The sequence below is a fragment of the Pristiophorus japonicus genome, chromosome 5 (genome assembly GCF_044704955.1).
Source record: "Pristiophorus japonicus isolate sPriJap1 chromosome 5, sPriJap1.hap1, whole genome shotgun sequence".
NCBI classification, from domain to species: domain Eukaryota; kingdom Metazoa; phylum Chordata; class Chondrichthyes; family Pristiophoridae; genus Pristiophorus; species Pristiophorus japonicus.
In genome coordinates, this window is record NC_091981.1 from 916,530 (window position 1) to 944,152 (window position 27,623).

Sequence of the window (27,623 nt, forward strand, 5' to 3'; positions counted from 1 at the left end):
TTTAAAGTCATGATTACATCCAAAAAACTTGGGTTATATATTTGTGACATTTCCAAACAGCAGAAGGAGGTTATCTACAAGAAGAATGGGAATGAGTGAAATTTAGCTCGCTGCCCCGGAAACCAGGCTGCTTAGTTACCATGACAATTCAAACAGTGGCCTCAGGTTGCAGCAAAGATGCATGCAGGGTAATAAAATGCCAATTCAAAGCTGATGGAGGAGGAGAGAATACCTGTACAATTACAGGCTCACGGTGCCGGGGTGCATATAGGGGGAATGCAAAAGTAGTGTAGAATAAAATTAAGCCATTGAAGGCCAACAAAACATTAGAATCTCAGCGTTGAACACGCACATCTGCTCCTGCCTTCTTAAGACGGGAATGGAAGGCGACTGAAAATAGGATTTTAAAAAAAGTCAAAGAAAAAGTACAAAGTAACTCAGTTTGTTTACTTTAATATCTTCTCATCCACTTTTAAAAACAGGTAATTTGAAGTTGCAAACATCTTAATACACGAGTTTGTGAAACTGTCTGTGTATATTTTGCATAATGGTCTCCGATCAATGAGGAGGTTATCCATTTGAAATAGTTACCTTTAATTTAGCCACCCATGGCACACACAGAACCAAATTAAGCTGGGAAATTCCAAGTTCATGTCCAAAAAAAACATACAAAATACTCATTCGGATAGTATCTGACTCTAGAAAACACACGTCACAATCTGGGTTTGTTTCCTGAGAGACAGATGAACTCTCGCGTACATTTTCATTGTTTTGATATCATTATAATGGCTAAGCAAAATCTTAAGCCTGTGCAATGGTTTCTTTTACCCAAACCGTATGAGTTAGACGCATACTTTTTCCCAGCATACACCCGAGAACAGAATCAGTCAGGGCTAGGATAAAAAAGGATGATGCAATGATTGCGTACATGTGCCAATATTATTTCAGTTATGAATCATAAAGTAATGACACCCCAACATGTTCGTATTAAATGACCCGTGCAGGAAAAAAAACAAACTCTTAAAATTACCCCTCTGTTCTGACATCTTAAGGGAAAGCAAAAGGTATTAAACCACCCCATCAGAATTCAATTCATTGTCCCCATTGAAAAAGTATACATAAACCATATTCTTTGTAGAATCATTCACATTACGTTGTCAAAATACTGGCCAACTGCAATTAGTTTTTCTTAAACAAAAGCTTAAAACATGTCGCAATGGCAAAAACCCACAATTCTGTCTACAGCCAAGTGCACGTCCATGAAAAGTTCTTGTCCAAAAAATAATTGTATTCTTAAATGGTTCTACTGCTTAGTCCACTGATTTGCTTTTTATATGTTTAGATAGCATCTCTGCATTATTCCCACCGTTGAACAAAAATGGACAGGATCAAACACTGAAGGTTAAAAACTGAAGTTACTACTCGTCTGATCCCACAGTTCTCTTTGCTCGCTTACGTGGTGACCTCCTCGGAGAAGTTTTGTCTGCAGAGAAATAAAGTTAAATACAGAATTAGACAGCTACAATTTCTAATCAAAGTGTCAAGCGATCAAAAGAAATCAAAACACAAGTATAAAATGGTAATGTGACCTTAGAGCAGCTACAACTCAGGCAAGACAAAGTCAAGCTGGTTATTTTCCATCTATAAGTTTTTTAAATATTGTGTAACTTCCCATTTCCTGCCTTGGTCTTCCCAGGCTCGCGACAGTGTTAAACAAGAGGACAGGCAAACAATCTGCTCTCTGCCTTCTGCTATAGACACTCGACCAGTGCAGCAATTCATCACTTCCCTCCTCGACCTGCACAGCCACACTGTGCAGACCAAGAACTCGGAGCTATTCCATCTGATGAATGGAACCTCATTTTAGGCAGAAAGGCTACTTGTTGAATGGGAATCAATTTTCAATCAAATCTGGATCAAACATTTGGAATCTCAAAGTCTGTTACAAAAAAAACAAGAGTTACAATGATTGAGTGTAACACACTCCATTCATTCAGCATTCTGCTATTTTAAAGCGATCTTCACGTTGCTAAAGGTTTCGAAGCACAATTAGATAATATTTCAAAGTAAACATTTAGAAATTTACGATGCCAACAATGGTGTGAAAGATGGAAACGCAACTTTTATAAACAGTTAGTAGGAAAATGTCTGCAGTCAAATATCATGAACCAGGAACAGGCTTTTGGCTCCAGCGTTTAATAGCGCTGTAGTATCGGTGCACTTCTGATCAAAACTCATTCGATAGGTACTGAAATTTGACTGTCACAATTAAGGTTATAATACTGGATTGAAGTATTCAAAGATGGTGCCAAACCCAGAGTAATTACTTTGTTCCACTCACTGGTTTTTAGTTGTGTGAAGGTTGGCACCACTAATTCAATAGAAGGAAATGGAGGTAAAGGGCACATTTTCAAACTGTTGCCATGCCTAGAGACTTCACAAAACGGTCTTAAAAATTATGGTGACCTTATACTTTAATTAAAACCATCCAAACCAAGGGCTTTAAATATCTGCAGAGTTTGAGAATATACAATGCTGTATGTAGTTTTGTTCAGCTTGATCTCTCCCTTAGTGCACCCCTATCCTCATCAGTCGCCCCGCAGCACCACCACTGGCTCAGCATGCTTTATTCCCCTTTAATGCTGCACTTTATTTTGCATTAAAGAACATTTTCTATGGTGTGCTGCCCTATTTCACACCAAGTGTTTGTGCCCGAAGGAGGTGCAGCATGCACACATTAAAACAGAACCAGTAACATAAATGAACGTGACTTTCTAACGTGCATTTGTACAAATGGGAGAGACCGTGCTGAATAAAAGTGTACGATTTACCGTACTGAAACTGGCGTGGCAGAAAGGCCTTTGGTCATATAATCACTACTGGATTCCCAGACCCCTTTCAGAATATTGAATCCAAAATGTTAACAGGCACCCCACCCAAAACTTGAATAAAACAGCAGTATTCCAACCTCAATTTTGAGCTACTTTTAGTACATTATACGTGAACAATGGAAAGGTTTGATCTCACCTCGTCTACTCTGCACTGAAGGCACAAGAAAGGCAAAGCAAAAGATAGCAAATATATTAGATTCAAGAGCTTACAAACCACTTTCTGTTGAAACAAAGATTTAGAAGTGCAGATTTGTACAAGAGCAATAAGATGCAAGTGTTTCTCAAACTTACAGCAGAAATGTGTCCACTCCAATATGCAGGAAACCAATTTCAGCTACATTCTATTCACAACTGATAAGCACACAGCAGCAGAAAATGTTCAAATCAGAAGCAGTAGCACTTTTATATTCAAACTGCTTTTCAAAAGCCTTGCAATGAGACAATTGGTGCATGTACTTAAAGGTGTGCAATTCAGGTGTGCAACGGTGAGAGAGCGCTTCAAGAAGCATGGCATTTCTTGTTTTGGCAATATACTGTTTTGCTTAAGTTTAAACATGGACAATACAGAACAGATCATCTTTGAGTGAGCACAAAGCAGTGAATACAACTAAGGAGTACATATAATCAGGAGGAAAGTGTGTGTCAGTTCATAACTAGTCAGTCTAAACTTGGAGGCCATCACTGCTTTGCAATGCAGTCAGCATAATCCATGTGAGTACAGCATGCACACTGGTTTATGTAGGTCTATTAATTTGCAATTAAAAAAACATGACCATTATATCAGCAAGATGGCCACCAACAGTTTACAAATGGTGTTTATGCAAGCAAGGCCAGTTATAACAAGTGCTGCTTGAAAACGTGTTCATTGATGTATTTTGTTCAATTTTAAATATATTAGACAAAGACTTATGGCCTTATACAAGGTTAGCAGCATCAATGAAACAATTTGCAAGAGACCTACTAATTACTGAATTTATGCAAAGATCCTTCAAATGAAACTGTACAAGTTTTGCTCAAAGAGCAGAAAAAAAAACATGAGAAATAAGAGTCGTCGGCATTTAAGCCTGCTCCGCCATTCAATATCATAGAAACATAGAAATTTACAGCGCAGAAGGCCACCTCGGCCCATTGTGTCTGCGCCGGCCGACAAAAGAGCTGCAGGGCCCTTGGTCAGCAGCCCTAAAGGTTACATACAAACCCATGAACAATGACAAAGACAAAGAGCACCCAGCCCAACCAGTCCGCCTCACACAACTGCAACACCCCTTGTACTAAAAACATCTACACTCACCCCAACAGGAGTCATCATTGCTGATCTTCTACCTCAACTCCACTTTCCTGCACTAGCCCCATATCCCTCGATTCCCTGAATATCCAAAAATCTAGCGATCTCAGCCTTGAATATACTCAATGACTGAGCCTCCACAGCCCTCTGGGGCAGAGAATTCCAAAGATTCACCCTCTGAGTGAAGATATTTCTCCTCAACTCCGTCCTAAATGGCCAACCCCTTATCCTGAGACACTGACCCCCGGTTCTAGACTCCTCAGTCAGGGGGAAACATCCTCCCTGCATGTACCCTGTCAATCCCTGTTAGAATGTTGTATGTTTCAATGAGATCACACCTCATTCTTCTACACTCGAGAATATCAGCCTAGTCTGCTCAATCTCTCCTCATAGGACACTCCCCCCGTCCCATGACAAATAAAAAGCATCAGAGGCAGAAGCTATTGCGGTCCACAGCAGATCCAGCTGCACTCAGCCAGCAAGTTATCATGCAGAGCATCTTGCCCCAATGAGGAGGGCCACCTGATCAAGCCAAAACACAAACGATTTCATTTTAATACACACTTGTATAAAACTCTTCACCACCCATACAAAGAGCCCACCAAAAGCTGGTGGCAATTCTGTCGCACAGCTCGAGTTAAGCACCAAGGCTCCACTCCCAGAAAAAGGTGGGGGGGGAAAATAGCTCTGTGGTCAGAAACACCCAGCTCTCCCAACTTTCAAATGAATGCAATCTCAGCACATCCATTTAGCCAATGTTAACACACTGTGTTGGTGTTTAGTTTGTCACACAATATCACAGCTCTCCATGGATCAAAATCCAAAGGCAGAAGATTTCTCAACACAATGGTCTCCTTCCGTCAGCCCAAGTGTGACATGAGCACTACACTTGGCCACTGAGAAAACAGTCCATTTCAATTATTTAGCAATACCAACATTTTTAAATAACGCTTCAAAATTGCACAAATCGAACTGCAAACCAAACAAGGCCAGGCAACAAAGCAGGTTAGATATAAATGCAACAGAAATATTGCTTTCCCACTTTCAGATCGGTTCTTAAATCGGCAAGTTACTTACTGATTTGGTTGAGGGTTTCCTGAGGAATCCAACTCATGTCCACATTATTGTGATTCGATGTACCCATCTCTACTTTAGAAGTTGGTCGTCGTCTCTGATTGGGAAAAAAATGTTAAAGCAACCAAAATACACCGGTTTGACAAACAAGTTGATCACAATTCTCCAGTTGTCAAGGCTGACATTTTAAACAGGTTGATTTTACAGAGGTAAAAGCAAGGACACAGCATCTGAATGGAAATCATACCAAGTGTGAGCCACTTATTTTAAACTGAATATTAAGGTACATTAAGCTTGAAGAATCACAGAATGTGTGTTAAAATGCTCAGGCACGGTAAAGTGGCACACAAATTTTCTACAACGCAGTGTTTAAAAAGTAGCAGGCTTTCCTGTGTGAAGAGAAAAACAAATCAAGACAAGCGTGCCATTTCATAATACAGGTTCAGCAGCTGTATTGGAACAGCCGGAGTGCAATTTCATGTCGAGTTAATTCAGATTAGAATGGAAGCTACATAATGGGAATGCTGGCATCGTCTGATTTTTGCAGAAATGAGTCTGAATGTTAAGATTGTCAAGTATGCAAAATCCTGAGTTATGTGCAAACTGCCAACTCCTTGCTGGGGAACAGGTGAATGCCTAGATTATAAGCAACAAAATGACATTTTACAAGTACTTGAATATTAAACTAATATGGAACATTCCTCCATTGAAAAAATATTTGCATGAAACCTGTGCATGTTCTAATAAAGCCAATTATAATAGATGGATTTGCTAATTTTGGTTAAAAAATAACTAGTACCATGTTACAATATTACTTTGCTGCCTGATATCTATAACTTTTACATATAAAGAAAATGACAGTATTAGACAGGATACAAAAATTCCACGGTCAAATTCAGTATTGGAATTCTTCATTGTGGGTGTAGAAATAGAACAGCTATGCATTTGTAACTGAGATCACGTCAAACCAATACCACGGTGTCAATATGCAAAGGGTCAGCGTGTCAGGGAAGACTATTTTAGGTTTCAACACCTGGAGGAATGAGGCAGAAGATCTGTAGGTCAAACTACAGATGCCAACAACTTCAGAAAGGGATGACAAAAGTGAAATGCACCAGAATTGAAACTCCGATGAGCTGTACGTACCTTTCTAGATTCGAGGAGCTGGTGGATACCGACCACAACAAGTAAACCGAGACCGGTCAGGAACATGTACAAGAAGATTCTAGAAATTAAAGTGCTTATATTAAATTCAGTACCTGGATTGTGTGCAGTAAATTTTAATTTAGAAAAAGCACCAGCCTGAACAGAAGAAAAAAAATCTATCACATGGCTCCGGTTGGGGTGGAGTGTAGAATGTTTCAGTATAAGGGGTGTCGCAGTTGTGTGAGGCGGACTGGTTGGGCTGGGTGCTCTTTGCCTTTCCGTCATTGTGCATAGGTTTATATGTAACCTTCAGGGCTGCTGACCAAGGGCCGTGCGGCTCTTTGTCGGCCAGCGCGGACACGATGGCCTCCTTCTGCGCTGTAAATTTCTGTTTCTATGTTTCAACCATTCGAGTTTCAGCGCCCAAGTCTACACATACATTAGAAATGGACCCCACACACACAGGGTGGTGGGATGTGCAATTACACTCAGATTTTCCTTTCTTTATGTTGCTCTTGTACATCTCTTAGCAGCCACAGCAGAGTAGCACTGACAAAGGCAGTCTACCCAGACAGGGGGCACAGGCCAGGACACGGAGTGCATACCCAGAAATACAATGACATCTGCAACACAGTGATCCTATGGTTGAAAACACATGCTGCAAGCATATGCCAAAAATTGGCAGAATTATTAGAATAGGATTTTTAAAATATAACAAAGGAAGTCCCTGCTTTGCAATGCCTTGCAGAGCATGTTGCTTGCTCTAGAAATAAAGTTCAAACTGTGATGATTATTACACTAAAGTTTCACCCCAGAGTATTTTCAGAATATAATCTGTTTCACATAAATAGTTATGTCCCTAAACAGTGAAACCTGCATTAACACAAAGGAATTAAACTTCAAGTTACTACAGACTGCATGCTGATTTTGTCATAAGCCACAGGTAATTGAAAACATTGTGAATCAGGGAAAATTAATTCTAGTCTGACAAGTCGCAATAATCCTACAGATAACAGTTTGAAAAAGTTAAAAAGTAGTATAGGGCAAAAGTACTCCAATACCCGTTCTATTTAGAAAAAATGTGACTATTGATTTTAAATACGTTAAATATGAATTGCATCCCTCAGTTTAGTTGGATAAATTTAACCCATAACCTACTACTCACCAATTTCTATTGTGTAACTGGGCTGAAATATTAATTGGGATTGTCTAAAACTACACTGCGTCACCAGGCTGGGGAAAAAACTTGAAATCAAATCAAGATTGTGTGCAAGCTTTAAGATTAGGCAGACTTCTTCCTATGTAGTGTAGGAAATGCAAAGATTAAAACGGAGCAGTAAAACTATACCATACATTCCAAGTTGAATTCAATAACAGACTTCCTCGAGTAAATAAACTACAAAATATAGATATCAAATGGAAACACATGGTCTCCAGAGAAGCTGTCAAGCATTTTCAAGTTGAACAGACTGTGGACATATCCAATTATTCATGGATTGGGATGATTTAATTGAAAATATGTATCACCAGTTAAGCATGCAAACATATCCTTTACAAGGCCAGTCTATACAAAAATCTCTCACTATTGTGAACAACTGACTTTTGGGAAATGTATTATACAAAACTTGTTCCCTAAAAAAAATTAAATTCCAGCTTCTCCAGTTAATGCGATGGGAGCAAATGTATCTTTAACAGTGGGTCTATTTGCAAATGGGTACAATAATGTAACTGTGCACAAGACACATACTTTCTTGGATATAAGAAGAAAGTTTTTGCATGTAAACGGCAACATCCAACATTAAAGGTACAAGTTAACCACAGGTTTGGCCCATCTTAACTAGAAAAATCTTACTAGTCCCAGAACACCCAACTGCCTTTTAAAGGCCTCCCACATCGTTACTTCCAATAATCAGTTCAGGATGATTGCAGAAGACACTGGATTAAATGAAGTTTGTTCACAAAATTGGAGCATGGTGGTGGGAAGCAGAAAAGGGCAAAATCACTTCTCCGCCAGCAGTATTTAAATAATTAAAACCAATAGAAACTACAACACAACCCACTCTCTGATCACCAGAAATAAAACATGCAGCTTCACAAACAATCGTTATCCATGACCCCGCTACAGCAATGGGCAAGTTAACTTCGATTTGAACACTTACGTTTCTCCATCCAGCCCATCTTCACGCTCAGTTATCGTAACGGTCTGGTTGAAAACAGCATCACGGAAAATATTGCCCTAAAAAGAGAGGAAAGGTTAGCGATCCAGATTACCACACTTTCAGCCACCTCACATGACCCCCAACCTGATGGAGACGGAAGCACTTACACTGGCATCCCTGTAGTTGAGGTTGATGACTAATCCAAATGGGCGGCCTCCCATTGGCTCAGCAGGGATAAATGAATACTCAAATGTAGCTTGGCGTTGGGACTGCACCAATGTGTTCAGCTGTAGTGCAGTGAACTGCAAGAGAAAAGATGCACTTACATTATTTCTGACTGAAATGTAACTTTACTCGGCACTACGGATCAAGGACACACGTTGGAGTGAACACGCGTGCTGAAACTCACTGCTACGGGAGAGTTAGCATTAGGAGGATTGAAGGGTAAATGCTGGACAAAATAGCTAGTTACGACTGCTGCGATAAGGGTCTGAATGAAGTGCGACAGAACACACTGAATTCTACCTGCCCCTTCAGTTACTGAAGTGGGTAAAAGTATGCAAGGGTAAAAGTAAAACCAGATTGAAGTTATTTTAATATCAATGTCAGAGGCACTTCATTTAACATTTGAAAGTACTCACATTCTGAATGTAGAACTGATAGTCCTGAGGATAACGAAATGAGGCATCCAAAGATTCCACCACAAACTCTTCACTGCCCTTGTTGGTAAAACCAACCAAGAATTTCACAATGTTGTTAGCTGGGAAATCTGAAGGACGGTTAAAAATGGACATTTAAAAAAAATTCTACAGAATAACCTCCCCTTTCTCCCCCACAAATGTGCAATGAGGGAAGCAGACCTGCTCACAGACACAGACATTATTAATGTAGATCGGAGTCAATACTGGTACCTGTGACAGCACTATGTACCTGACAGATGGAAGTGCCAAGCTTCACGGAGACACAAAAACCGTGGCTATGGGGAAAGAGCTCCAAAAGAACTTCCATGACATCAGGACGTCCGAAAACACTTTACAGCCATAAAGTACCTTAGAAGCACTGGTTTCCAATTTCCACTCCTCAACTTCACATGCTCCGACTCTTCCCTGCCTCAACTTCTCGATCCCCGTTTCTGGGGCCAGGCTGTCCACCAATATCTACTACAAGGCTACCGACTCCCACCCCACTTCTTGCAAGGACTCTATTCCATTCCTCCAGTTTTCCCGACTCCGCGCATCCGTTCATATGATGCCACCTTCCATTCCAGTGCTTCCGATACGTCTTCCTTATTACTCAACCGAGGGTTCCCCTCCACTGTGGATGACAGGGCTCCCCTGCCTCCCTCCCAGAACCACGAAAGGATTCCTCTTGACCTCACCTGCGGCCACATTCAACAGATCCTCAGATGGATCATCCTCTGACATTTCCAGCGTGATGCCACCACCAAACATATCTTCTTCCCCCTCCCCCTCCCCAGCATTCTGAAGGGATCGTTTCCCTCTAATACCCTGGTCCACTCCAATAACCCCCAACACTCTCTCCCTTCTGCTGGGGCTCCTTCCCATTCAATCGCAGGAGATGCAGCAGCTGCCCTTTCACCGCCTCCCTTCCCATCATCCAGGGCTCAAAAAACTCTTTCCAGATGAAGCAAGTGATTAACTTGTACTTTCAATTCAGTACATTGTATTCGCTGCTGACGATGCAGTTTCCTCTACATTGGGGAGACCAAACGCTTAATGGGAAATCGCCTTGCTGAACACCTCCGTTCAGTCCACAATCGTGACCGAGCTTCAGGTCATTTGCCACTTTAATTTTCCATCCCACTCTGACCTCAACCTCCTACACTGTTCCAACGAAGCTTAACGTAAGCCCAAGGAACAGCTTTCGATTCGGCACTTTACAGGCTTCTGGATTCAACATTGAGTTCAACAATTTCAGACCATAACCACGCTCCTATTTTCCTCAGCCAGCAGGTGCTAGTAATGATGAAGAGTCACAGACCCGAAACGTTAACTCCGTTACTCTCCACAGATGCTGCCTGACCTGCTGAGATTTCCAGCATTTTCTGTTTTTATTTCAGATTCCAGCATCTGCAGTATTTTGCTTTCTTATAGGTGCCAGTAATGGTTATGCTGTAACTATTTACATCTCCTCTGGACCCATCACTACTCCCTTTTGACTTGTACAATATCCCCATTGTCATCATTAATGTCTCCAACCTTCCACGCAATCAAAATCCTTTCCCCCACCACTGTTTTCCCCCTGCATCTGCATACCAATTGTTAAATCTCTACCTTCTTCCAGTTCTAATGAAAGGTCATTATCCTGAAACGTTAACGCTGTTTCTCTCTCTCGACGCTGACCATCTATGCTTTTATTTAAGTGCAGTCAGTTTGTAAGAAATGTGGCAGCCATTTTGTTCACAGTAAGGTGCCACAAACAATGTAATAATGACAAGATATTGACCAAATAATCCGTATTTATGGTATTGATTGAGCGATAAATATTGGTCAGAACACCGGGGATAACTCAGCGTGCCATGGGATCTCTGAGGGCCTCGGATGAACCTCACATCCAGAAGACGGCCCCTCCGACAGTGCAGCACTCCCTCAGTACTGCCCCTCCGACAGTGCAGCACTCCCTCAGTACTGTCCCTCCGACAGTGCAGCACTCCCTCAGTACTGCCCCTCCGACAGTGCAGCACTCCCTCAGTACTGCCCCTCCGACAGTGCAGCACTCCCTCAGTACTGCCCCTCCGACAGTGCAGCACTCCCTCAGTACTGCCCCTCCGACAGTGCAGCACTCCCTCAGTACTGCACTGTGAGTGCCAGTCTGGATTTTGCGCTCAAGTCTCTGGAGTGGGACTTGAACCCATGACCTTCTGACTGAGGAGTAGTGTGTGCAATCTCTGAGCCACAGTTTGAGAATGTGTATGGTGACAAGCGTTGGACAACCCAATGATGTATTTCAAAAGACACCTGTAATTTATAAAATAAAAGTCACTTTTCTATTAGAAGATTTAGCACAGTAGGTCACCTTCCTAGCCTCGAGCCAAGGAATACTGTACACCAGGTAACAGTACTCAGGAATATAAAACAGATTTAAATAAAAACAGGACAGTTAACTCACGGTGTGACAAGCATAGCTCCTTTGTGGGATTTGAAAACTGAATACATTAGTGCAAAAGCAAAAGAATACATTTTGGGGTTAGAATAGATGTAATATAATTTATGCTTACAATTGTTGTCCCTACCTTCTCCCTTCACAAACAGAATCGTTGTGTCAGCATTGGGAGAAGCTTTCGGTTCGCCAGAGGTCGCGTCTTCCTCCTCCTCCTCCTCCTCCTCTTTCTCATCTTCCATCTATGGCGACAAACAAAGTCACACGATCACAACACAATTTAAATACAATCACAAAACTTTAGGACAGATTCGTTGCAGCTTTTGTAAAACCGATCAACAATATGCCCAACGCTCCCAGATACAAGAACTTCCTCAGAACCGAACAACAGGCACCGGCCTGGTGTACTCGGCACCGGCCTGATGTACTCGGCACCGGCCTGGTGTACTCGGCACCGGCCTGGTGTACTCGGCACCGGTTGAAAGGGGATGTTATATTAACTGGAACACTAACATGTCAAACATCATCCTTTAAATAGAAATGAGCATACAATTATGATATAAATCAAAGCAATATTGTCTTGTACCATAGAATAACCTCAGTTTAGGCATTTGGAATTATGAATAGAAACTTGCATTTAAAACCTTAATCAGTTAGAAAAGTTAAACAAATGTTAGAACTGGAAATTACAGAAGTGACAACTTTTAGGGCCCAGGTCTCGGGACGTGCATAGAACGGTGCAGGCCCGACTTGGACGCCCGTTTTCCGCGCCACGAAGTGCGCCTACAGGAAACCTCCGGATGCTCCAGCGCCCTGCAGGTCGTTTGCAGCCCGGCGCGGCCAGCAGGGGGCGGGTCGCCCTCCTCCTCCTCGCCCTCCTCCTCCTCCTCGCCCTCCTCCTCCTCCTCCTCGCCCTCCTCCTCGCCCTCCTCCTCCTCCTCCTCCTCCTCCTCCTCGCCCTCCTCCTCCTCCTCGCCCTCCTCCTCCTCCTCCTCCTCGCCCTCCTCCTCCTCCTCCTCGCCCTCCTCCTCCTCCTCGCCCTCCTCCTCCTCCTCCTCCTCCTCGCCCTCAGAAACACAGACACTGACAGAGAGTGAGAGACACACACAGACAGACAGAGAGATAGACACACTGGGGGGGGGGGGGGGGCATCCCAGCATGCTGTTGGAGGGCTCCCGGTGCTGCAGTTGGTAAGTAGAAAATGTTTTATTTATTGATTTTTTCCCCAAAAATTAATTATTAATTTTTTTTGATTGATTTATAGGTTGATTTATTGATGTTTTTATCATTTATTATTGATGATGGCTCTTTATTTGTAAAACTGAAGTATTTAACATTTGTAAACTTCCCTTAAAAACCTCCCCCCCCCCCCCATTCCCTACGCCTGATTTGTAACCTAGGCCTGATTTTCTAAAGTGTAGACAAGGTTTTTTCGAGCGTACAAAAATCTTCACTTACTCCATTCTAAGTTAGTTTGGAGTAAGTTTTCACTGACGAAACTTTGAAAACAGGCGTAAGTGGCCGGACATGCCCCCTTTTGAAAAAAAATTCTGTTCCAAAGTGAAACTGTTCTAACTGACTAGAACTGGAGCAAACTAAATGGCGAGAATTCCGATTTCTAAGATACTCCGTTCTACACCAGTTGTTTCTAAAAATCAGGAGCAAATCATGGCGAAACTTGGGGCCATAGATGCTTCCATAAAGATGCACCAAGCGCAGCTCGATTTCAGCATGTACAGATCAATATCCACCCACACTGTTCAGGAACAGCTGTTCCCTGCAATGTTAAATGTAAACTGCAATGCGCTGTGAAATCACACTGCACAGAATACACTATACATTCAACAATAACACAATGACACCTTCAAACAGTACTGCACAAGAGCAAGATTTGGGAAACTATTCAAATACACTGCTGACAATATTAGCAATGTGGATTCCTTACATATTACAGTTTAACCAGAGCTGAAGAACTCACAATGTCTGTCGGTTCGTCCTCTTCTATTTCCACTTCATCATCTTCATCCTCCACTACAGAATCATCGATACCTTCCTCATCCTCTGTTGGGTCATCGGCCGCAACGAAAGGCCCTGTACCTGTTGATATCACAAACGGTGTCTTTTACTCATCTCCAAGTGCAGTATTTTCTATACAGAGATTGAAACGTCTCTTTTGTAAAGATAAAAGCTGGACCAAATGTAACTTAAACTTAGTGCACCAGCCATGTTTCGGTGTGCCCCGTGATGTGTTGCTTGTAGTTTGTTCCCCAGTGCTGTGTAAATGGTCGGTGGGAATTTTGGTGCAGGTTTATTCTTCACCAATCCAAGCAATCAAAGGATGGCAATATCGTTCTCCCCCAATTGCCATATTCTGGTTGAGTCAGTTAAATTACTACCTTAATGCAGAGTTAGTATGCAGGTATAGCAAGTAATCAGGAAGGCAAGTGGAATGCTGGCCTTTATTGCGGAGGGGATGGAGCATAAAAGTAGGGAAGTCCTGCTCCAACTGCACAGGGCGTTGGTAAGACCGCACCTGGAACACACTGCCGTTTTGGTCTCCTTATTTAAGGAAGGATATACTTGCCATTGGAGGCAGTTCAGAGAAGGTTTACGAGGTTGATTCCTGAGGTGGAGGGGTTATCATATGAGGAAGAGTTGGGCAGGTTGGGCCTATGCTCCTTGGAATTTAGAAGAATGAGAGGTGATCTTATTGAAACGCGTAAGATTCTGAGGGGGTTTGACAAGGTAGATGCAGAGAGGATGTTTCCCCTTGTGGGTGGTCTGGAACTGGCGCGGGGGGGTGGGGGGCATGGTTTCAGAATGGGGATTGCCCACTTGGAATGGAGGTTAGGCTGAGTTTCTTCTCTCGGGAGGGTCGCGAATCTTTGGAATTCTCTACCCTGAGAGCTGTGGAGGCTGGGTCTCTGAATATATTTAAGGTGGATATACACAGATTTTTGAATGATAAGGGAGTCAAGGGTTATGGGGAGAGGGCAGGGAAGTGGAGCTGAGTTGAGTCCATGATCAGATCAGCCATCATCTTATTGAATGGTGGAGCAGGCTCGAGGGGCCGCATGACCTACCTCTGCTCCTATTTCTTATGTTTTTATGACTGTATTTGCTGTGAACTATCAGCAGTTCCAGAATGCTCAGATTTAGCTCGAAAAACATTACACAAAATTGTTCTCAAATTAAAGGCTGACCTAAATGTATTCGGTCACTTCTTGCCCCTGCCCCCAATCACAAGGTTACTGTGTTTCCCCGCAGTTCTTGGCATAGCGCAGATTGGGCACCCACCATTTGTGGAATTCTGAAGGTGAACCGATGCCAATACATGGCGCAGTATATAGCATATCAATGTGCTTCAACACTACACTACCCAGAAAACAAGCAAGACTTCAAATTGGTTCAGTTGCCAGGCGATTAAGGTAGTGCACGATGCAGGTTGACAGAAGCACAAGCTAGACTGGTGTAATAAACAAGATTCCATTTTGCAAAACTCGCAGGGCTCCATTTTAAAACTGGACACGTTGATGCTAAATGTAGTTTAACCATCACATAGCAGCTTCAAGGACAAAAATATATAATTGCATATGGGAACATTTCACCAAAGGGTGATCTTTAATGCTACGAGAAGAATAGAGTAGTTTGGATAGGGACTGGGGAAATCTGTTCTTGATTACTTTCTTTAGAAGGGAAGCCAGCAAAAATAACCAGTCTTTGAATCCAGCGGCAATTAGAGACATTTAAAAGGACAAGATTATTGCTCAAACTTGCCTCCGCGTTTAGCAAGTCAATGGTCAATTTTTCTTCCCTTACAGAGATTAAGGGAAGCAAAATGTTTAGCTGAAGCAGTGCAAGTGCCACTGAAGCCCAAGACACATCCAGTGCTATATTAGCTTACCAGGAATAAGATTACAAAAAACTTTGTCTTGCAAAAAGAACTTTGTAAAGTTAACCACTCCTCCCAAAATTGAACTATTTGCAGATCTAAGGAAGATAAAAGCATATTGCAATAAGACCACCCACATCCACCAAGCTTTTCCCATTCACAGCCACTACTTATTTTATGATGGACTCTGCTCAACTCATTCAAACTTCTGTGGAGGGGTGATTAACCATCGGTGACAACTCCAAGATATTGCTCTGTAGAGTTTCTTCCACCATTCCAGCCAGCCAAAAGCATCATACCATGCCGGTTATTCACACTCCACAAATAATTTCAACTGCAGTGTCAGCAGCTAAACTGTGGTGGACTGCAGAAAATTCCCTCTCTATAGTCTGCAATCATGTTCTTAAATACATACTACACATCCTGTTTTAAAACATTATAGTCATTTGTGGCTCAGAGAACTCAATCCTACTTGTGCTTGCCACATTCATGAGCTTGAACGGTTGGAAAGGGAAGTTCTTAGCACTGTAGCCTATTGATATTGGGATTTAAGATTTATCCATCAAGATCTCTCAGTATCAGCAGCTTGAGAAATGCAAGTCAAGGGGAACGCTATATAGTTTATGCATAGCCCTTGAAGCACCATGGTATACAACCAAGCAAAAAATTTTACACAGAAAGGTTTAGACACTCCTATTCTAATCCAAGCTTCCCTACTCTTGGAAGACGACAAACAAAATGGTCTCTTATCTTGTTGCAACCAAGGATTAGGTCCCCACAAGCTGTTCTCTAACAGAGGACTTCCACTGTCTCTATTCAGAATCTAGAGTCCCCATCTCGGAATTATCCTTGCTGTGCTCTCAAACTTTTTGCAACGTAATTGTCCAGTGACGGGACAGGCAGGGTGCCTAAACTTGCACTCAATATTCTAAACATGGCCTCAGTGATTGTACAGGTTGGAGTTTATAATTAAATGCCTTCAAGGCAGATCTGAGTACTTGAATTAGTCTTGCCAACAGCAGTAAAAATCACCGGATGCTCGGTGACTGATCGATAAGCACACCCGATTATTTGTTCTCCTACGGAAAACACTTTCCTAAACTAACAGTTAGAAATACAAAGCGGGAAAAAGCGGGAATGTTATGAGATGGTTGGGGAGGAGGTGCATCAAGCAACCCAAGGTGTCTGGTGCTCGCGTTTTCCTCTTTTGTGAAATCCTGACCTCCGCTTGCAGCGGGGATCAAAATGCACCAAAATGTGCCACCGTGTCCATGAAATATGTTCCCCCTTGGGGAGACTGTGGAACATCGCAACACATCATCCGACATCAAACAGGAACACTCTCCTTCTCCTTCGCCCCCACCCCCCCATTTTATGTAAATTTTGGTAATGAGCAAGTAGTATATCAAAGCTGTTGGCTCTCCTCGTTGTTACAAAAAGGTCTAACGCACTCAGTGAACACTAAATGAGATTTGCACAAGAATTTCAATCTTTAGCAAGTTCTCAACTTAACATTTTTGAATGAAGCTTCTTGAATTCAATTAACCTTAAGTCCCAACTACTGAGGATATGTATTTTGGGAGGCAAAACAGAATGCAAGCAGACAAGTGATGTAAAGATGCCTGCCGAACAGTTAAACACACAAATCTTTATAACACTAAACTGGGTGGCGGTGTGAGCTGTGAGGGGGACGCTAAGAGGCTGCAGGGTGACTTGGACAGGTTAGGTGAGTGGGCAAATGCATGGCAGATGCAGTATAATGTGGATAAATGTGAGGTTATCCACTTTGGGGGCAAAAACACAAAGGCAGATTATCTCAATGGCGGCAGATTAGGAAAAGGGGAGGTGCAGCGAGACCTGGGTGTCATGGTTCATCAGTCATTGAAAGTTGGCATGCAGGTACAGCAGGCGATGAAGGCGGCAAATAGTATGTTGGCCTTCATAGCTAGGGGATTTGAGTATAGGAGCAGGGAGGTCTTACTGCAGTTGTACAGGGCCTTGGTGAGGTCTCACCTAGAATATTGTGTTCAGTTTTGGTCTCCTAATCTGAGGAAGGATGTTCTTGCTATTGAGGGAGTGCAGCGAAGGTTCACCAGACTAATTCCAGGGATGGCTGGACTGTCATATGAGGAGAGATTGGATCAACTGGGACTTTATTTACTGGAGTTTAGAAGGATGAGAGGGGATCTCATAGAAACGTATAAGATTCTGACGGGACTGGACAGATTAGATGCGGGAAGAATGTTCCCGATGTTGGGGAAGTCCAGAACCAGGAGACATTGTCTTAGGATAAGGGGTAGGCCATTTAGGACTGAGATGAGGAGAAACTTCTTTACTCAGAGTTGTTAAGCTGTGGAATTCCCTGCCGCAGAGAGTTGTTGATGCCAGTTTTCACTGGTCGTGGAGACTAGAACTAGGGGGCACAGCCTCAAAATACAGGGGAGCCAATTTAAAACCGAGTTGAGAAGGAATTTCTTCTCCCAGAGGGTTGTGAATCTGTGGAATTCTCTGCCCAGGGAAGCAGTTGAGGCTAGCTCATTGAATGTATTCAAATCACAGATAGATAGATTTTTAACCAATAAGGGAATTAAGGGTTATGGGGGGGGGGGGGGCGGGCGGGCGGGTAAGTGGAGCTGAGTCCACGGCCAGATCAGCCATGATCTTATTGAATGGCGGAGCAGGCTCGAGGGGCTAGATGGCCTACTCCTGTTCCTAATTCTTATGTTCATTGGATATATTCAAGTGGGAGTTAGATATGGCCCTTACAGCTAAGGGGGATCAAGGGGTATGGAGAGAAAGCAGGAAAGGGCCACTGAGGGAATGATCAGCCATGATCTTATTGAATGGCGGTGCAGGCTCGAAGGGCCGAATGGCCTACTCCTGCACCTATTTTCTATGTTTCTATAAATTCGAGTGCAGGTAAAGCCAGTCAACAAGATTTGGGGTTTTAATAACAGAGCAACTCAGTTTTATAAATAGGGGCATGGAGTTAAAGAGGGAATGATGAATATTTACAAGACAATGCTTAGGTCACAGTTAGAGTACTCCGTGCTGTTTGGGACACCCTGTTATAGAAAGTTTGTTGAAGCCATAGAGATCATATAATGTAGATTTATTAAGATACCAGGGATGAGAAACTATAATTATGAGGAGACTTATACTCACTATTTCCATGCTGCGCGGAAAGCTGAGGAGATTGAAAAGGTTTATATTTAAATTATGAAGGGTTTTCATAGTGTGAGTAGGAAAGAAGGTTTCCTCTGGTTGGGAAGTCTGAGATGAGCTATTATCATTTTAAAATGGCTACGAAGAAAGTGAGGAGTGTGGTTCGGATAAATCTCTTCATGCAGTGAAATTGTAGAACAAGGAAATGTGTGTCACAGGGTGTAGTTGTGGCAGGTATTGTTGCATTTTTTAAACAGAACAATGGATAAATAAAGCAGCGGAAGATACATGGCTGTGGACCACAAACAGGATTAGTGTTGGATTGCTCTAGCAAAGAGCCAGCACCGACTTGATGGGCCAAATGGCGTCTTCCTGTGCTGTAAACTTCCATGGCTCTCTCAATGTTAACAGCCCAGCTCCTTCGCAGTAGCTAAAGAGCATGCAGATTTTAAAAAAGTTTTCCTGACATAATAAAAATAAAAAATGCAGGAAGTGCAAATATAGGTCAGTCAGCATCTTCTCTAAAGAGCAAAAGGTACATACTTTTCATTAGAACAGGCAGGTAGACCACCACTCTTTAATGATTATGACTGACCCGTTGTGTATTACTCCCATTTCTATTTTCATTTCAAATTTCAGGCATCAGGTTTCCCTTTCTGTGGGACATCTGAATTTCTGGTTAAAAACAGTGTAACTGCAAGTCTGTTGGAGACACCGGTTTGTACCTCTGTAGAAACTATAACAATTTGCGTTAATGTAATACCTTGAACAAAGAAGAAGATGCCCATAGCACTTCAGAGGCTTGAGGATGCGAAGCCAGGCTGGGAAATAATTGGGGGCCTGTCTGACAAAGCTTGAACAGCAAGTTCAATTTTGAGGAAGATTTTAAAAGGAGGTGGAGGTTGGGGAAGAAATTCCAGACAGTAGGGCCCAAGTGGATAAAGGCTAAAGGAGAGAGAAGTGGGGCTCCTGGGATAAATTCCAGACAGAAGGATCCAAGCTCTGTCACAATTGGAGGCGTAAAGGAACTGATGCACAAAAGGCTGAAGTCAGATGAACTGGGGGGCAGGAAAAAAGATTATATTAGATCTAGAAGAAATTGCTGAGATAGTGTGGGGCACAGCCAGGGAAGGTGAAAACAAGCACTTTAAACTTGAAGCATGGGGAACCAATGTAGGTGATGGGAAAATGGGACTCTACAGAACAGAATATGCACCACAGAGTTTTAGGCAAGTAGTCTTGAGGATGGGAGGTCAGCAAGGAGAATGGCAGAATAGTCAAGTGTGAAGGTGACAAAGGAATGCACAAGTGTTTCAGCAGCAAAGAAACAGAGACAGGACAGATGCAGGAATATAGTAGAGGTGGCAGGAAAGCAAGATTACAAACAGCCTAGTTAAACCGTAGACACTGGTTGGGGCCGAAGATGTTGGCTTTGATCTTCCCAATATTGAGCTGGAGGAGGTTATGAATCATCCAGAACTGAATGTAGGACAAGCACAGGAACCGAGAAGTAGGGCTGGGAGTCATTGCCATGCATGTGGAATATGCCTGTGGATATCAATAGGGGAAGCATGTAGACAAGGAGGATAGGCCCTTGAGAGACTCAAGATGACAGTGTGGGGAAGAGAATGGAAAACCTTGTTGGAGATGCACTGGTTATATTTGTAGAGGCAAGAATAAAGCCAAACAGGAAGTCCCACAGAGCTAGATGTCAGAGGTGGGTTGGAGGAGAATTATATGGTCAATCATACTGAATGCTGAAAACAGGCAGAAAAGGGGCAGCTAATGCAGTCACAAAATATTAGGGCTGCAACTTTAGTGTCAAACACAAGCTTCCAACTACTGTAGCAGACTTCTTGTGCAGAAATAAAGCCAGTGTCAAACTATCTCACAAAAAAGTTAAGACTTGTATTTATATAGCGCCTTTCACGACCACTGGACATCGCAAAGCGCTTTACAACCAATGAAGTATTTTTTGAAATATAGTTACTGTTGTAATGTGGGAAACGCAGCAGCCAATTTGCACACAGCAAGCTCCCACACACAGCAATGGTATTGTGACCAGGTAATCTGTTTGTGATTTTGATTGACTAGGGCAGCAGGGATAAACTCCCCTGCTCTTCTAAATAGTGCCATGGGATCTTTTACATCCACCTGAGAGCGCAGTCAGTTTAACATCTCATCTGAGCTACCAGAACTTTAAAAATATGAGATTTAAAATAACATGTTAACATTAGTTTTAATTAAACTAGGATTAGTTTTTTCAAACATCATGTAGCTGCTCAGCAACACTGAAAAATAAGGCAAGAGAATCACATCTGTAGTACAGTATACTGTGTAATGTATGGTTAGAATTGCTAACTCAATTAACAGACTGAAAATATCTAAAATTACACTACCCCTGATGAAACTATATTCTAAACATTTAACAAGGGACAATTACACTGGAAATAAAAATGAAAAACATTAAACTCTTTAAAAAGTGGATATATTTAAGTGAGAATCTCTCGGATTAGAAGCTCTTCATGTTGTATATCGAACAAAGCAGCGGCTAAAAATACTCAAAGCGGTAAATGTGTCTTTAAAATTCCACATTTACTGAAAAGAGCGCAATTGAATGAAGTGCAGCAAACCATTCCTGGGCATCAGCAATTCATTAAAAATACAACTTTAAAGCCGAGAAATGATGCATTTTCGCACTTGTGTAATTCAACATGTGAGAGAGAGAATAAATCAGAGTAAGGAGCAGAGAGAGAGAGAGAGAGAAGCGGGCAGTGAGAGAGAGAGAGAGAGGGCAGGACTGACACGTCAGCTCTCCCCCACCGCCCGGGACAGGCCCGGCCCGGCCCGAGCCCCCGGCTCCCGGCCTCCAGCCTCCCGCCCGGGGGGGCGAGGGGTGCCCGGCCCCGGGGGGCGAGGGGTGCCCGGCCCCGGGGGCAGGGGGCTATTCCCCGATACTGAGGGTCTCAATTCCCGCTCCCTCCCTCTCCCGCCCGCCATTTTGAGGCGCTTACCGGGGCCGCGCTGCTGCAGCAGGCTGAGCGGGGAGGCGAGGAGCAGCAGCAGGAGGAGCAGTGGGTGCTGGCGGAGTGGGCCCATGGCGGGGTGTCCGTGTCCGGGGGAGCGGGAACCGGAGCCGGGTGTGAGGGGTCGGGCGGGCGGGCGGCGCGCAGTCTCTCCGCCTCACACACTCCGAATGGCGGAGAGCTCCATCCGGGGCTTGCGGCGGGTCACAGGTCAGCTCAGGCCCCGCCCCCCCCGCGGGCTGTGCTCTGCACGGCGGGGCGGGGCGAGAGGGGATTACACTGCCGACATAGGGGGAGGGGCTAGGGGAGGGGGAGGGGCTGAGAGCAAAGTGCCGCCCAACCCGCACTGCCGGCCGGGGCATCGCGCAGGCGCACTGCAGGCTGGCGGCGTAACCAGGGAGACCGCCGGGCCTACCCCTGTAACCCCGGTCACCCACCCCCCGCCGCTAACCTAGCCCCGGTAACCCGGCCTCTCCGAGCCCGCCGCTAACCCAGCCCGCGGGGCCTACCCCAGTAACCCGGCCCCCCGCTAACCTAGCCCCAGTAACCGGGGCAGAGCGCTGGGGCCCGGTGGATCGACAAGCTGCCAGCCCCCTGCACACACGGCCACAGCATCTGAAGAGTTTGCGTTATTTGCTGTCACTTGGTCACTGAGCGACCGGTGGGCGCAGCGCAACAAAGAGTTTTAGTTTCACTGGTGAACAGCCTGCCTTCATGTTTGGTTGAAGTTAAGAGCTCACATCGTGTGCCCCTTGTGGAAGCGGGCACATGCCAGCTCCTCATTGCTGATGGTGATTGCCACCCACCGCTGCCATTACAAGAGTCCGCCCGCACAGAGTGGGTGCAGGGCATGAGGCAAGGCGAGGCGGGCGCTCCCAATGTCTGCCCCTTAGACAGACCGGCCACATGGTCCGGGCACAGTCGCTGCCCCCTGTGCCACTTCACACGGTAAGTCAGATGGCATCGTCTCTCGCCAGCCTCTACCATGTCTGTGTCGCCAACTTCACTCTGCCTTTTCTCTCTCTCTGTTTCGCTCTGCCTTTGTTCTTTCCTTTTCAGAAGGGAGGTGCTGGATGGAGGGAGAAGGAGCTGGTAAGCATTTTCCACTGCCACCCCTCTCCGGCTCTCTTGCGCCATGGTTCAGTGGGTCGCACCCTTGCTTCTGAGTCAGAAGGTTGTGGGTTCAAGTCCCTCTCCAGAGACTTGAGCACATAAATCTAGGCTGACGCTCCAGTGCAGTGTTGAGGGAGCGCTGCACTGTCGGAGATGCCGTCTTTCAGATGAGATGTTAAACCGAGGCCCCGTCTACCCTCTCAGGTGGATGTAAAAGATCCTATGGCATTATTTTGAAGAAGTGCAGGGGACTTCTCTCCGGTGTCCTGGCCAATATTTATACCTTAACCAACATCTAATACAGATTATCTGGTTGTCATCACATTGCTGTTGGTTGCATGTGCTGTGTGGAAATTGGCTGCCACACTTCAGAAAGTACTTCATTGGCTGTAAAGCGCTTTGGGACTGTCCAGTGGTTGTGAAAGGCACTATGTAAATGCAAGTCTTTTCTTTCTCAACCTTCCCATCCAACCCTCTCTCTCCCACCCTTACCTCCCTCCTCGCTCAAGTTTTTGAACGTGTTGTTGTCTTCCAAATCCGTGCCCATCTCTCCCTCAACTCCATGTTTGAACCTCTCCAGTCAGGTTTCTGCCATATCACAGCTCTGAATCAGCCCTCATCAAAGTCACAAATAGCATCTTCTGTTATCGTGCTGCACTATCCCTCCTCAAGCTTCACAACTACCTTTGACACATTCAACCATGCCAACCTCCTCCATTGTCCAACTGAGTGGGTGGCACAGACAGGAAGTGTCCACAGACATAGGATTTTTAATACAGATCTAGATCATCATCATCATCGGCAGCCCCTCGGAATCGAGGAAGACTTGCTTCCACTCTTAAAATAAGTCCTTGGGTGACTGAACAGTCCAATACGAGAGCTTCTCTAATCATAGCCTCTCATCCCCGGTGAATCTCTCGCGCCCTCTGCACGACCTTGACATCCTTCCTAAAGTAAATTGCCTGAAACCTGGGCACAATATTCGAACTGTTCAGTTTTTTCAGCGGTACGCTCCTAATTATTTACATTGCTTCATTCAAATGATTGGATAATTCAACTTCCGTATCAGGAGTGGATGGTTTGACTTGTTTGGTGCCTGAAAATTTCCTTCCGTGCGGGGCTTTAAAATTTTTGGGACAATTCAATGAATGTCGGAGTTGTAAATTTACCAGCATGTTAATTCAAACCCTTTGAACCAATTTAAATGTAGTTGCAGTTGCTTGCACACTTGTTTACGGTCATGTATTTTCAGTTGTAGCTGTGAAGAAACTATGGGCTAAACGTGTGAAAGCCATTGGCAAGATGGGGACGGCATCTTCGCTGATTGGTCCAAATGAAGTCATTGAAGACACCGATGGTGGAGGAGGGGAAGCCTGTGAGATCCCGGTGGAAGTCAAACCCAAGGCCAAACTTCTGCGCAGCTCATTTAGACGGGGTCCGCGTGTAATAGGCGCCAGCTTTAAATCAACAGCTTCCGTCGACCTCGAATATGCTGCAGAATATGAGCGACTAAAGAAAGAATATGAAATCTTTCGTGTCAGTAAAAATAATGAGATTGCCTCCATGCAGAAGAAAGAAAGCAAGATTGATAAGGAAAACAAAAGGCTGAGGGCGGAGCTTCAGGTAAGGAACCAACTGCTGACAGAGAGGCCGGGGTTGGCTGACGCAGTGAGTTAATGCCCTCTAATGGCACTTTCCCATTTAGATCCAGCTCCGAAAGATGGGATGTAGTTCTCCTGTCGTTCTGCTTGTAAGGGACCTACATGAAATTAATTTGACCAGTTTCAGCCCAGATTGTGAGTGGACACAAGCAAATTGCCCAGACTCAGCACAAATTGCCACTGAATCAGAGACGCCATAAAGACAGATAGTGAGGAAATTAAATCTGACTGGTGCAGCAGAGGAGGTACAGGCCCAATTGTCGAGGCAGACGTATTTGTGTGGCTTTACCTTGGAAGAAGCCCACCGTTTCATAAACCCACTGTTTGGCCTTGTCACCAGCATTGGGCACGTCAGCTCACTGTTGATTGCAGCTGCTGCAGGGGATGTGAAATCCGGATATAATCTCTAGTCTGTAATTACTGACCTGTTTTTGACACATTTATATATGCTATAATATATCCTGGCAACAACTTCAGACTTTCATATAGATTTCTATATTCCCAACCAATTGCCACAGAAGCAACTCTGATATACCTACTATTGCTCCATTGTCCACTGATCAGAGGCTGCTTGAACTGGCACTGTAAAATATCACAGCTCAACTTTTCTGTGCACGCGCTGAAATCTCACACATGCACAGAAGAGCTGAGCTGCAATGCATTATAGCACTTTGCAGCCGCAGGGTGAGCAGCACAAACGGCAGCTAGTAAAGTGAACTGTTTGCTCCAAAAGTGGACTATTGGGAACATATTGACACAAAGTTAAACAGTCTCTGGTTTGCCTCAAGTTAGGGAGAGCACCCCCACTGCACCAGTGTAAAATTATAACTTCTCCGAGCATTAACCTTGTGAGATTGGCAATTAGTCATTTTGTGCTGTAGACTTGTTCCATAGACGATTTGTGCAACTATCTGCGTGTGAGAGAGAGAGAAGACAAGGTGTCACATAAAAGGTTACTGCACAAGATAAAAATTTAATGGGGTTGGGGGTAATATATTAGCATGGATAGAGGATTGGCTAACTAACAGAAAACAGAGAGTTGGGATAAATGGGTCATTCTTGGGTTGGCAACCAGCAACTAGTGGGGTGCTGCAGGGATCGGTGCTGGGATACCAACTATTTACAATCCATATTAACGACTTGGAAGAAGGGACTGAGTGTAATGTAGCCAAGCTTGCTGACGATACAAAGATGGGAGGAAAAGCAATGTGTGAGGAGGACATAAAAAATCTGCAAAAGGACATAGACAGACTAAGTGAGTGGGCAAAAATTTGGCAGATGGAGTATAATATTGGAAAGTGTGAGGTCATGCACTTTGTCAGAAAAAAATCAAAGAGCAAGTTATTATTTAAATGGTGAAAGATTGCAAAGTGCTGCAGTACAGCGGGATCTGGGGGTAATTGTGCATGAAACACAAAAGGATAGTATGCAGGTACAGCAAGTGATCAGGAAGGCCAATGGAATCTTGGTCTTTATTGCAAAGGGGATGGAGTATAAAAACAGGGAACTCTTGGTGAGGCCACACCTGGAGTACTGCGTGCAGTTTTGGTTTCCATATTTACAAAACGATATACTTCCTTTGGAGGCAGTTCAGAGAAGGTTCACTCGGTTGATTCCGGGGATGAGGGGGTTGACTTATGAGGAAAGGTTGAGGAGGTTGGACCTCTGCTGATTGGAATTCAGAAGAATGAGAGGTGATCTTATCGAAATGCAAGATTATGAGGGGGCTTGACAAGGTGAATGCAGAGAGGATGTTTCCACTGATGGGGGAGACTAGAACTAGAGGGCACGATCTTAGAATAAGGGGCCTCCCATTTAAAACTGAGATGAGGAGGAATTTCTTCTCTGAGGGTTGTGAATCTGTGGAATTCGCTGCCTCAGAGAGCTGTGGAAGCCGGGACATTGAATATATTTAAGACAGAAATAGTCGGTTTCTTAATCGATAAGGGGATAAAGGGTTATGGGGAGTGGGCGGGGAAGTGGACCTGAGTCCATGATCGGATCAACCATGATCTTATTAAATGGCGGAGCAGGCTCGAGGGGCCGTATGGCCGACTCCTGTTACTATTTCTTATGTTCTTACTAAGACTTTCATCTCGGCTGTCTCGCCTGGATGTGTCCTCGAGCCTGCTCCGCCATTCAATCAGACCTTGGCGCCTGATCTTGGGCTCAGGTCCACTTCCCCGCCCGCTCCCTTATCGTTCAAAAATCTGTCTATCTGCACCTTAAATATATTCAATGACCCAGCCTTCATCACTCTCTGGGGTAGAGAATTCCAAAGATTCACGATTGTCTGAGAGAAGAAATTCCTTCTCAGCTCCATCTTAAAAGGGCGACCCCTTATTCTGAAACGATGCCCCCTAGTTCTAGATCCTGTATCACAACATAGAAGAAGAAAGAGATGTTAGGAAAGTGCAGTGTATTAGGAATTTACACACATTGCAGAGGGAGTTTAAAGATTTCTCTGTAATGACTTACCATGCACAGGTTGGACCCGAGGCCTTCCTGGTCTTGAGTGGCTCTTCCGCTCACTGGGTAAACCCGTTGAGCTATCGCTGTGTTGTTCCGATGGTTAACCGGTGATACTGTATCTTGCAGGCACTCCAGAAAACCTACCAGAAAATACTTCGAGAGAAAGAAAGTGCTCTGGAGGCAAAGTACCAGGCCATGGAGAGAGCTGCTACGTTTGAGCACGATCGGGATAAAGTAAAAAGGCAGTTTAAGGTAAACTCAATCAAACACCAGATCTTCATGACCTTTTTGGATCAGGAAAGATTTTTTCAAAAAGCTGGTTGGTGTATCAATAACACAGGAGTCCTTCAGTGTGCAGTAAAAGTATTGTAGTGGTGAATTTACACAGTTACATTGATCGCCAACTCTTCAGTTTGTGTTGTGGTGTAACCTGTCCGGGAGCCAGTCACTTGTTTCAATGCCCTGACTGCCTGACTTTGTTTGGCTGTATTTCTTCACTGTAAAGGAGGGACACCAGACGGAGTGCCATAAAGTAGCATAGTTTCCCATCAGGAACAAAAAACTGGCATTGCCAAAGCCAAGTTGGCCAATCTGCATTTTACCCTTGGAGCAACAGGAG

The 27,623-nt window shown here is 44.1% G+C and overlaps 2 protein-coding genes across 4 annotated transcripts in view; one reads left to right on the forward strand and one right to left on the reverse strand.

Moving 5' to 3' along the window:
- Positions 1-437: 437 nt before the first annotated feature.
- Positions 438-21,939, reverse strand: ssr1 (signal sequence receptor, alpha). 3 transcript variants are annotated; one of them, XM_070880289.1, is made up of 9 exons: positions 21,747-21,939; positions 13,654-13,772; positions 11,809-11,917; positions 9,197-9,324; positions 8,723-8,857; positions 8,556-8,632; positions 6,397-6,475; positions 5,254-5,347; positions 438-1,483 (listed from the first exon to the last, which is right to left on the reverse strand). In XM_070880289.1, the coding sequence occupies exons 1-9, from the start codon at positions 21,829-21,831 to the stop codon at positions 1,419-1,421; spliced, it is 891 nt and encodes a 296-aa protein (XP_070736390.1). In that variant the 5' UTR covers positions 21,832-21,939; the 3' UTR covers positions 438-1,418. The 3 variants fall into 3 exon arrangements, with proteins under 3 accessions (XP_070736390.1, XP_070736389.1, XP_070736391.1); XM_070880288.1 differs by having other exon boundaries at positions 11,794-11,917; positions 21,747-21,935; XM_070880290.1 differs by lacking the exon at positions 21,747-21,939 and adding an exon at positions 19,496-19,753 and having other exon boundaries at positions 11,794-11,917.
- A 168-nt stretch (positions 21,940-22,107) lies between these two features.
- nphp3 (nephronophthisis 3) overlaps positions 22,108-27,623 on the forward strand; it is a 75,447-nt gene continuing 69,931 nt past the window's right edge. Inside the window, exons 1-3 of the mRNA XM_070880291.1 lie at positions 22,108-22,706; positions 24,124-24,494; positions 27,131-27,256. Coding sequence (XP_070736392.1) covers positions 24,174-24,494; positions 27,131-27,256 — 447 coding nt within the window. The 5' untranslated portion in view covers positions 22,108-22,706; positions 24,124-24,173. The remainder of the gene's footprint in view (positions 22,707-24,123; positions 24,495-27,130; positions 27,257-27,623) is intronic.

Bases quoted from the DNA above. Each gene is read 5' to 3' on its own strand.
- ssr1 (XM_070880288.1), bottom strand. From the start codon at position 21,831: ATGGGCCCACTCCGCCAGCACCCACTGCTCCTCCTGCTGCTGCTCCTC. The intron at 11,918-13,653 runs GTGAGTTCTTCA...TTGTCGCCATAG, and splicing joins AGGACGAACCGACAGACATT to ATGGAAGATGAGAAAGAGGA. The intron at 8,633-8,722 runs GTAAGTGCTTCC...CTCTCTTTTTAG, and splicing joins TCAACTACAGGGATGCCAGT to GGCAATATTTTCCGTGATGC.